This window comes from Elaeis guineensis, chromosome 7 (assembly GCF_000442705.2).
Source record: "Elaeis guineensis isolate ETL-2024a chromosome 7, EG11, whole genome shotgun sequence".
NCBI classification, from domain to species: domain Eukaryota; kingdom Viridiplantae; phylum Streptophyta; class Magnoliopsida; order Arecales; family Arecaceae; genus Elaeis; species Elaeis guineensis.
The window spans coordinates 24,708,925-24,720,949 of record NC_025999.2 but is presented as its reverse complement, the minus strand read 5'-3'; the positions used below and the strand labels follow the sequence as shown (position 1 = coordinate 24,720,949).

General features: G+C 34.0%; 1 protein-coding gene and 1 non-coding gene across 2 annotated transcripts; one reads left to right on the top strand and one right to left on the bottom strand.

Moving 5' to 3' along the window:
* Positions 1-5,698: 5,698 nt before the first annotated feature.
* LOC105061472 (uncharacterized) lies at positions 5,699-8,383 on the top strand. The gene is made up of 3 exons (XM_029260807.2): positions 5,699-6,382; positions 6,603-6,757; positions 7,883-8,383. The coding sequence occupies exons 1-3, from the start codon at positions 5,869-5,871 to the stop codon at positions 8,207-8,209; spliced, it is 996 nt and encodes a 331-aa protein (XP_029116640.1). The 5' UTR covers positions 5,699-5,868; the 3' UTR covers positions 8,210-8,383.
* Positions 6,464-6,535, bottom strand: TRNAP-CGG (transfer RNA proline (anticodon CGG)). The gene has a single exon. It is a non-coding gene; the product is annotated as a tRNA-Pro (tRNA).
* Positions 8,384-12,025: the final 3,642 nt, after the last annotated feature.

Genomic DNA, 12,025 nt, shown 5'->3' with positions numbered 1-12,025 from the left:
TATTTCTACTATGAATTAACTTACTCTTTAAAATTCATGTATATTGAACATTTATGAGTCAAATGACGCATTGTGTTGCGAAACTTGTCCCATCTCACTAGTAGATCTTGGTATGGATCTTAGGATATTGGCTTTCATGCTTGTTCAAGTATAGCTTTCATCGGGATATCCTTTTGAGCATTGGCAATCATCCATCTCATCTATTATTTTCAAAATATCTCTTCTATGCATTTGAAGCCTTCATGATTTTAATTTAGTCTCAAGTTTAGACATACGGGAAGTATGGGATTTTTTGCCTACATCAGAAGAAAGAGATATCACTAAACCATAAACAGATAATAAGAAATGATAAATGAGCAAGCAATATATAAATAAATATAGTAATAAAATATAGTTAGAGACAGAATGTTAGAACAATAACCGTTGTTGCCATATGAAGAGTTCTTCTTGCTGCAAATCTAAACATTTGCCTCTGATGGTTTGCTTCTAGGATAATAGAAAGATGGAGAGAATGACGTCTCTACAGAAAGCATAGAAAACGAGAGGAAGATAGGAAGGTTCCAGCTAGTGGCATCTCTCATATTTTCTTCAGTACGAATTAAGGTTTTGCAATTGAGAATTGACCATGACCTATTTGTTCCAATAAAGCCTAGGCCTAATTGGCTTCTTGACTAAGCTTCAAGATTTGGGCTCAGATCAGTCTGATTCTTGATTTCAGATCCAAGCCTAATCGACTCTAATGAATCCAAGTTCCTTATTTAGCCAACTTGTAGCCTTTTACTTGAAGTGGGCCATAATACGATCTGGGGAGGGCTTGGAGCCGGCACCAATTCTTTTTGAAGAAAAATGCTAGAAAACTGATGAAAAGGCGCCCCTTTTAGCCGTGTCTACAAAGTGTCGTGGACTATGACATTTTTGTCATACGCTTATCCAACTAAGTGCTTGGTAGCTGTGCCCTAGAAACTTGAAAATTTTAGTCCCTCGACCGCGTGCCAAATACTTTGATTTATAGTGGATATAATTCTTAGGTACCTCTAAGGGGATAGAAAATTTTGCACCATATCCTTCCGTCTAGATGCTTAATTATTTTTTTTCTGAAAAAAAAAAGAGCAAAAATCTACAAGCTACTAGATAAAATTGCAAAATAAGCAAAGATAAGCACAAAATAAGATATTTCTACATCAAAGAAAATATAAGATATTTCAACATCGAAGAGAAGATTTTATTGAATCAAAATGGGAATTAAATGTTAGCATCATAATTAGAAAGACTTGAGAAAAAAGAAAGATAAAGAATATGAGAAGAACTCTTCTCCGGGGTGATCTCTTGGCATGATCTAGCACACTCTCCTCCTCTTTGGAAAAGACCCTAAAAGAGATGTCCCCTAACTTGAGATCCTCTTAGCTCTTAATCTTTTTGAATCTAAAGTAGAAATGGTGCGCCTTAAATTGGATAAATCTAGATCTTAAGAAATTGGGGAAGAAGAAAGGGGAGATAGAGAACCTAAAACTAAGGAAATCTAAAGCTACATGGGCCTAATGGAATGGGGAAGGAATCTAAAGTGTGACAAAGGACTAGAAATACTCCTATTCTCTTCTCTTAGGATATATTTATGATCGAAATTTGGATTTTTTTGAAATTTTAAGAAGGTTTGAGATTTTGCCATGTGGCATCCATTGATTTGCTTAAAGAGTGGGCCATAGAACAAGAGGTTTGAATTTTGAAAGTTGGATGGCTTGATGCTCTCCTCGAGATCCAAGAGCCAAAAACTCTTCCCTCAATTTTCATTTGGAGGGTGAGCTAGAGTCCAAACCTTTATATTGTCCCTTCTTGCTCTTTTTCCATATTTTGAGGATTTTAATGTGGTTTTTTAGATTTTTTTTTTTTGTTATGGTGAATTTAGTTGAGGGATAAAGATTAGGGCTGAGCATAAATCGAGTTGGATCAGATTGAGAGAAAAATTTGATCTGATCGAATCCAATCAGATTGAAGAAAATCCAACTCACTACCGACCGTTTATCATATATAAACTGTTTGAAATCGAAGTTAACGATTTGTAGTAGATTCGGATGGGTTATGTCGGTTTGGACTTTAATGTTGATCCAATGTTAATTTTAAATATCACAAGCCAATATCCCATTCAATTCATATAGAAACTAGGATATAATAATTTCATAATATCCATAAGTTAGTACATAACATGTCATAATTATCAATTTTTAATTCTCCAAATAGTCTAAGTATTAAAAATACTATATTGATTGGTCAGATTTGATTTCTGATGAGTTAAAAATATAGGAACTAAATCCGATCATAATTAATCGAAGTTTTTACGAATCACAATCCGATTCAAATTCAATTTCATACGGGTTTGATTTTGTACGGATCAAATTGAATGGGTTTCTTTAGGTTTTGGTTATTTGCTCAACCCTAATAGAGATGTCTAAAAATTATGAAATTAAATTTGGGACATCTAGACTAAGGAGAATACTTTGTGCACCATGAGCAGTGTAACTCGTATGCACCACCCGCGATGATTGGCTCACGCACGGGGCCAGACACAGCGTGGGAAAAAAAATATTTTTTTCACCGATCTCGCATGGGAGCCAATCACCATGAGTGGTGTGCACGAAGCTGCACCGTCCGCGGTGCACAAAATATTTCTCCTAGACCAAGAGGAGGTTGTGATTCAAATTTGAGCCCGATCTATAAGGTCATTTGACATAACTACAAAAAAGCTTAAATTTGGTTCAAAATAATTGGGTCAGATTTAATTGATGGTTATATAGAGGAATTTAACAAATCGAGCATGAACAAATCTATTAGACCTATGAATCACTAATTAGGATGGAAAAAAAGATGGAAATGAAGCTGAATTAGAGAAAAATTGGAGCATATTAGTTAATTGAGCTAAACCAAGTGAATCATAATAGCCAATTCAAGATGAATTAGTGGAATTTGTAAAATTGCTTAGTTAAGCTTAAAATTGGTCAATTGGTATTAGAATAAGTTTAGAAAGGGGTTAGATGTTAAACAAAGTGAGATAAGGTGAATTAGATGGGGACTGAAAATTTGAGGTTGGAGTAACAGAAACCAATCAATTGATACAATTGGGTTTAATTAGATACAATTGAATATGCAATTGATCAATTGAAAGTGAAATGAGCTATAAACCAAACTGAAGCAAAACTTAGAGCATGGCACCTTAGAGAGAGGGCGTTTAGGTTAGTTGGATGAAGATCCATCAAAACCAATAAGGAGCTTGGTTTAGGCACCTAATTTCTTATTAATTTTAAATTTAAGAACTTTGGAGAGGATGCCCAAGCAAGTACATACCATAAAAAATGATTCTAGACTAGTGAGGCTTGAAATGTCAAGATCTAAACGAAGCCATGTAGGTAATTTCTTTAAATGCCTATTAGGTATTTTAGAATGCAAACTACATCATGAATATATATATATATTTTTTCATTTGCATAGGACCACAATTATATCTTTATCAAACTCCAACTAACACAAACTCGTTTCCTCTTGTATACTTGTTCAAACAATAGGCTGTTGGATTAGATAACTCTGTCTATCAATAGTCACTAACACCCAAAACCACACCATGGTGAAAGAACATGAGATTAGGTGTCTTGAAGAGAATCAATCATTTTTTTTTATAGATGCATGCTCTCTCTCTATTTACTAAGATCTCTATAATCAAATTATAAAGATAGTGGCGAGGACTGCAATGACAATCACTTGTCACTATTGGATGACATTGTGCAAATTGTGGATTTACTATTTTTACCATGATATATACATTGCAAGAAACAAATCAAATAGTTGACAAATTTATTAACATTAAGATGGCTGATAAAGGAGTCACTATTTGGATTGGTTTTGTACCAAAAGTTGTTTTAGATCATGTGACAGCTATCCAAGTTGTGTTTTAATCAGGAAAGGTGTTTATACAAAGCTGTTTATAACAAGACATGATCCATTTGACTCGGAAAAGTCACCACTATTTTTGGTGTTTAGTTCTTGATATCGTTTTCTGAAATTTATTTTCCTGTCTTAGTTTATTTTTTTGTCACAAGACTATATATGTTTTTCATATTTCTTTTATTTCTTTTTAACTTATTTTCCTAGTTTTTAATGTTATTTAAAATTATTTGTAAACATATGTTTCATATCTTTAGTTTAGACTTATTGTATTTTATTTTTTATTATGTATAAAAATATATTTTTGATATTTACATTTTATGTTTTTTTAGTTTTTGTATTCAAGTCTTTATTTTATGATTTTTTGTTTAAGTTTATCCTTTTTTTTATTTTTATAAGTGGTCCATTTTTTACTCTCTCTATGGTATGTTTCCTTATTCCGCTTGATCTTTTTATTTTTGATTACAATTTTTATTTTATTCTAACCTCTTTTATTCTTCACATGATTTTGCATTTTTAAATGATCTTCTTTTTTGTTATTATTAATATGCTTATTTTAATTAATAATTAATATAAAAAATATAATAAATAACTATTAACTTGAATTAATTATCACTATTTTATCAAACATGCAAATAGACATGCATATTTGCTAGTATAAAAAGTTATATCTTGAAAATTATTAACCACAAAAGGTATAACTAATGTGATAAGTGAATAACTAGGTCGGAAGGTTTCTATATATTTATGATTTGATTTTGACAAAATTGAGATCTAAGCACTAATTAGAATCTGGGTATTGAAATGGATGCGGATGAATTAAGAAAAGTATGCAGGTAAAGACAGAGAGAAAAAAATTAATGCAAGTTATGTAGTTAATCTTTTCCACATCTTTTATTTAAATCAGAGATCCAATCCTTTAAACATAATCAATATTATAGAAATATCTAAAAATTACAATTATATATTTCAATATTCTCTAGCCCATGGATCAAGATAATATATAAATAAATGATACCAATTGCATTATATTATAAAATACATAAAGATACTCGTTAATTTGAATTCAATAGATTTTGATGATTGTATTATAGTAAAACATAATATAATATTACTATTTATATATTTCAATATTCTCTAACCCATTGATAATGGTGATATAAAAATGACTGATATCAATTGTATTAGTAGTATACATTATACAAAAATATCTGGTTAATTTGAAATCAGTATATTTTGATGATTATATTATAGTAAAATATATTATATTATTACTAAAGCCATCCATTTTGGCATATAATTTATGGTTTAGTTACAAATCATCAAAATATATAATTTTTTGGGTTCCAAATCATCAAATATTTTAATTTGATCATGCTCAACGTAAAATGTAAATTTTATTGGAATAAAATTATGTTCCTCATTTTGATCCTATAAGATTATCGGAAGCTCGAATTGGATCCATGTGAGCGTGTAACCAGCGAATCTTTATAATTCCAACAGCTAGTACACAAAAATTTTCGTTGCCGAACCCGTCTCAGCACTAAAGTCTAAGGAGCCGATGGATAACGTTAGTAACGTGTCCAGTGTACCCTCAAGGTAATATCCTAAAACAGTACCACAGTTGCTCCCATCTCCGTCAATATTCCATCAGACGGTCTGATCAGCGATATTCATCCTGCGAGCTCCCTCACACGTGCGGATGGCGGGAAACCCGGGTCCATGACCCCGACCCCACAAAACCAAGCAGACGGGAACGGCTCCATCTCCTGCGCCACTGGCGCCATCAATTCATCTCTCCCCTCCTCTTTTAGTACGCAAGGAAGCCGGAGAGACGAGAGAGAGAGAGAGAGAGAGAGAGGGGAAGACCATTCGAATTCTCTCTGTTTTTTCCCTCCGGTTTCTTCTGGAAGTTTCTCGATCATTCGCCGAGAGCCCATGGGGAACTGCTCTCCGAAACCGAAGAATCGGATCCGATCGCCGCCGCCGGCGAAGGCCTACCCGACCGTGCGGCTCTACGGGAAGGAATCCTGCCCGATCGCGTGGCGGATCCGCGTCGCGCTCCTCTACAAATCTGTCGCCGTCCAGTTCTTCCCCACCGACGGGCCAGTCTTCATCCGGTGCGGCGAAGAGGCGGTGGAGGGGCCCGCGGATTCGCTGCTGAGGTACATCGATTCGAAATTCCCGCGGCCGCCGGCAGTGGCGGTCGATAGGGGAACGGCGACCGGGAAGGCGGCGCTGGCGACGGCGTTGCAGCACCGAAGCGTGGAGCGGCACGTGGAGGGAATGGTGAAGTGGGCGGCGGAGCTGGTCTCTGGCGGTGGCGGCGGGGGGAGGATGGAGGCGAGGAAGCTGGGGAGGAGTTACGGGCAATTGGTGGAGGTGATGCTGGAGCACGCGCAGATGGAGGAGCGCCTCCTCTTCCCCGCCCTTGAGGCGGCCACCGATCGAGGTACACCGTAACCCTCGCTCCATCTGAACCGTCCAATTTTTTATTTTTTATAATAAAAAAATATTATTTAGTTTGAAACAGGGGGCGTTGCGAGAATCGAACTCGCGACCTCTCGCACCCGAAGCGAGAATCATACCACTAGACCAAACGCCCAGTCCAAAACAAGATTATATTATCTGACAACTAAGTTATGATTAGTTTCGTGTTTATTGGTAATTAGATGTGTGTAGGGTGGCGAACGAGGAGCACGCGAGGGACCTGCCCATGATGAACGGGATAAAGGAAGATATCAAATCTCTGGCGGCGATGGACGCAGGGGCGCCGTGCTATCAGGAGGCATTGCTCAATCTCTCCCATCGCTTCAAGACCTTGCAAGTAATTCTTTCTTCCCTTAATTATGATAGCATAGCTTCTTTGAGTGGCAGCTAAGATATCTTGATGGCTTTGTTTTTTCTTTTAATGAAAAAAAAAAAAAAAGAGAGAGAAAGGTGAAATGGTTGATGCTTTGCTTTGTCTGAATTGTTGGAAGTTGGAGATAGTTATTATTACACTAAGATCCTTCAAGGCATAGACTAGTGTTTGTCCACAAACTTTGCTTACATGGGTGGGGAAACACATGTTGGAATCTTTTGTCATTTGAATGATTTGCCTTTCTGATATTCCAATTCTGATGGGTTTATAGAAAGTTGCCACATCTTAGTGGATAAGACTGTTTTGGTCTGAGGACTTCCACATCATTGCCCACATGCCTACCAACTTTTTTAGCAGTTAGGTGATCGGAACTTTCAATCATGAATTATTGGATGAGAAAAATAGACTTCTCACCCCTTGTCTGGTTGCAGCGTCATTCATTAGCTCGCTGATTTTTTGGTATTGGTGAGATTTTTTGCCTACACTTGTATCTCTTATTGTACACTCTCCACAAGCAACATCCAGAAATCAATATCTCCTTGTATTTATAATTGGAAAATGATGCCTATCTCATTTTCAATTTAATTGCTGCAACTCCTATGTTATGTTAGTTGATGCTTCTTCTCTATGTACTTTTAAGTGTAAAAGCAAAGATGATTAATTTGAGGGATAACAAAAGAAAAAAGGCAAAGATTTTATAAATTTTTGTATGGAATTATAGGCAAATAAGATATCTAAGATCTCTTTCTTCTTCAAATTTCAAGTTATCCTAACTTAAATTTATTTCATGGTGTCTTGAATCATTCCTATTACACTTGGGATGAAGGATAAGATTGTAATTTCCAGCCTTCCACTTGGGTACAACTGCATAAGGTCAGAGCTCCTCCAGGGCCACAAGTTAACTACTATAGCGGACGCACCCTGCTGATTTTAGTTTCTCCGGGACATGGAAAAAAAAAAAGGGAGTGCACTCAAATATAAATATATATTTCCAAATTTAAAAAATTAGAAGGGACAATCTTAATGCAGGCCCATATTATTTGTTATTGGTGATCTTTTCTAAATAACAGCGGTTGGGTTTTTGGCCAGCAACGTTGCAAGGAACACTTCAAGGAGGAAGAGAAGGAACTCTTACCACTGCTAGAGGCTGCGAAAAGAACCCAAATTGAAGAAGCGAATGATACCTCCTCCTCTTTTGTGGAACAGGTGATGTTGTTGATGGAGAGTACTCACTCCCACCTCTTCCCCTTCTTCATGGCTGGGCTTCTCCCTCATGAAGCCATGCAGTATGTGGACCTGGTCTGCCTGTACACCTGCGATGAGCAACGAGTGACTGCGATGCTCAAATCGCTGATCACCCTAACAGAAGGCACACATCCACCGTCCATTTGTACTACCCCCCTCAAATCTCTATGATTGTTTCATTTGTTTGAGTGCCCTGGAAGTTCTTTTCGTGCATAGAATTCAGAAGATTTGTATTGTTTGAAAATGTTCAGAGCTTGCAGCAAATCTTGTCTCTCACCTTCTGGTTTGTACATATACGTATGGCCACTTCTAAGTGGTATCTTCAATCAAAAGCAATTATCTGTATCATACATACAACTAGGACTGTCAGTTGATTTGAACTGCTTTACTTCTGCTCAAGTTTGCTCCAAAGGATGATCCCAAGCTTAAGCCAAGCTTGAGAAAAAAATCGACTCAATGAGGCTTGGCTTAATACAGCTTGGCTAGGATCCAGTTTTGTACGTCTCTGCTTAGATCTTCTTAGGTCATGATTGGAGGATGGGAGGTCCAACATCAATTATTCCAGCTATTAAATACAATACACAAACTCTGAACTATTTGGGCACCAACAATCGTGTGATTTGCAGGTATTTAGTCTATACATCAAGTGGTTAAAAGGCATGTATTGTCTTCATATTATTTAAATTATCTATATTTTATTCACCTGCTCTATAAGTTAGGGATCTCCAAATCCCACAATTTTTGGAATATAATCAATTTAAAGATGGTAGATCATATCTAATGGCTTAAATAATTGATATTGGATTTCCATCCTGCAATCGTAACTTAATTGGATTTGAATAGAGATCTACAGAGGCTGGAGACTCCTAGCCTGTGCATCATTACTGTAGTCCAAACTTAGGTCAAAACTTTTTGGGGGGTAAAAAATCAAGCTTTTATTGAAGTTAGATTATTTCTTCTTGATATAAAGGAGAACAAATTGTCTAGCTGAAAAAAGGAAAAATAACTTATATTTTGTTCAGCAAGGCTCAAAGCTAGGTTCAATTAGATTTGATCAAATATTAAAAAGCTTTTTGATCTGAAGCTTCAAGCTTAAATTAATTTGAACATGTGCGTCATCGTTCTATGGCCTAATTAGGCTCAGCCAACTACACTTCTATCTACAACTATTGTTTGATGCTTGTGAACACTAGGTTTGATCTAATAGTTGTTGTAACACACTAGATTTTGGTACCCTTTCTGTAGGATGATCACAATATTCAAAGTCCCGCAATTGTCGTAGAATGGCTCATTAGCATGAGCTTGTAACCCTTACAAAAGTTACGAGGTAGCTTGAATATTGGTTCCTTGATCCAAGGGCGCATTTCATTTGCGATTCGAATCACAATAGGAATGGATTGGAATGAAAATTAGAATGGTAATTTTCTCATATATATTTGGTTCATAATTGAAATTGAAATCGGAATGAGATTTTAATACTAGGAGAGAGCTGATATTGAGTTTTGTGACATTAGAGCATTTTTATTTTCCTCTAAACTTGAAAGAGGAATGGGATATTTTTTAACCAAATGGCTAGAATGAGAGCTACTTATTTATGTTTTCATTCCACAGCCTCACTTCCCCCAACTATATATGCCCCTAAAGTAATCAAATATTGAGCTAAATATTAGATTTTAATCAAATATTCAATAGACTATCTTAGCATAAGCTAAGGGATCTACAATGAATGCATAGGCTAGGGATCCCATAGATATTTAATATAGATACATATGTACTCCAAGTCTAGCTATATATGAGCTGGACTTTGCCATACTCAAGTAGATCTCCATTCAAATTTGGTTAAGTTTACGTAATGAAGATCCCGCATCAATGATCCAAGCCATTAGATATGTTTTACTAAACCTCTAGCATATGCATCGAGTGATTATACATACGCATGCACACACACAGATGATCCAAGACATTAGGTATGTTTTACTATACCTCTAGCATATGCATTGAGTGATTATACATACACAAGCACACGCACACAAATACATACATATATACACACACATAATGTATAGCATTATATTATAATTTGTTATAATATATTATAGTATATTTTGGTAATATTATTATAGTATAATGTATCGTATTATATTAGATAACTATATTTTAGTTGTACTAGATATATTATTATTATAATACAATCATTTTATTATGATAAAATATTGAAATATATATTATTTATATAATGTAGCAATATGATATTAAATTATAATATACACACACACATAATGTATAGCATTATATTATAATATGTTATAATATATTATAGTATATTTTGTTAATATTATTATAGTATAATGTATCGTATTATATTAGATATCTACATTTTAGTTGTACTAGATATATTATTATTATAATACAATCATTATATTATGATAAAATATTAAAATATATATTATTTATATAATGTAGCAATATGATATTAAATTATAATATATAATAGCACTATTATAATATTATTATAATATAATGTATCGTATTATATTAGATAATTATATTTTAGTGTACTAGATATATTATTATAATACTATCATTATATTATGATAAAATATTAAAATATATATTATTAATATAATGTAGCAATATGATATTAAATTATAATAGATAATAGCACTAATATTATTATACTATACTATACGATATGATATTATATTATATTATATTATATTATTATGTCATGTCTTGTCATCTTATGTTATATTGTGTTGTGAATGATATTTAGCATGAATATTTTATCTCTATAGAATTTTTATTAAAATAAAAATAGCTTCTCATATCTCTGCAAGTAAAACTTTTGTTAGGACTGGCAAAATATGATCCGATCCGTCAATTCGATCCGTGTTTGACCCGTCATAAACAGGTTTGGATTTAAGCTAAATGGGTTCGGATCATAAACGGGTCGACCCGTTTAATCTGTTTAATAATTGGATCAAATATAGATTTTAGATATCTGATCCGTTTAATCCGTTTAATATTTAGATTGAGTTAAGTCAGATAACCCATTTAACCTGTTTAATCTGTTTAACCTATTTCTGACCTATTTAACTCGATCTGTTTAACCTGTTTAACCCATTTATGATTCGTTTAACCTATTTAATCTGTTTTTGACTCATTTAACTTGATCCGTTTAACTTGTTAACCCGTTTAACCTGTTTAACTCATTTAATCTAATTTGATCTATTTAATAAATAGATTAAATAAATTGAATCGGATTATCTATTTAATAAACAGATCGAATTCAGATTTAAATTTTTGATCTATTTAATAAATAAATTAAATTTAAATTAATTATTTTTTGATCAGATCTATTTATAATCTGATTCATTTATGACCGATCTATTCTGTTTGCCGCCCTTAATGTTTGTCCAAAAGTTTTAAAAGTTTCAAACTGGAGCTTCCTCTGGTAGACTTCTGTTAGCCTTTGGACGGGCAGAAAGCTATTTCAAAACCTTTTACCAAATTCTTAAATATCATTCGCAGAAGCTTTAGACCCTCCAGGCTCCTGACAACGATACCAAATAGGGCATAAAGATTAGAAATAGAACAGCTACATTAAATGTGTCAGGTTTTTAACTTTTGCCCAACCATTTGTAATATACGCTACATACAAAATTATAAGGAAACTCAGGCCATCCACTTCTGTCTGTGTGCCCCCCTCTCTCTCTCTCTCTCTCTCTCTCTCATGTATAAGAAAATTAAGGTATTATTTAGCATCATTATTATTTTTCTATTTCAAAATTTAAACATAAAAATAAAATTTTTATTTTTTTCTAAACTCTAAAAATTTGAATATATTTAGTATAATTAATTATTTTTAAAATATAAATATGATGATGACAGTGAAGATGATGATAATAATAATAGAGGTAACCGACATCATCATATTAGTGGTAAGGATCAGAGGTGGTGACATGACGATGGTGGCAGCAATAGTGG

What these genes read in the sequence shown, in the direction of transcription:
- LOC105061472 (XM_029260807.2), top strand. Translation starts at nt 5,869, where the DNA reads ATGGGGAACTGCTCTCCGAAACCGAAGAATCGGATCCGATCGCCGCCG. An exon ending in TGAGGCGGCCACCGATCGAG is followed by an intron (nt 6,383 to 6,602) that starts GTACACCGTAAC and finishes ATTGGTAATTAG; the next exon opens with ATGTGTGTAGGGTGGCGAAC. An exon ending in ATCGCTTCAAGACCTTGCAA is followed by an intron (nt 6,758 to 7,882) that starts GTAATTCTTTCT and finishes GTTTTTGGCCAG; the next exon opens with CAACGTTGCAAGGAACACTT.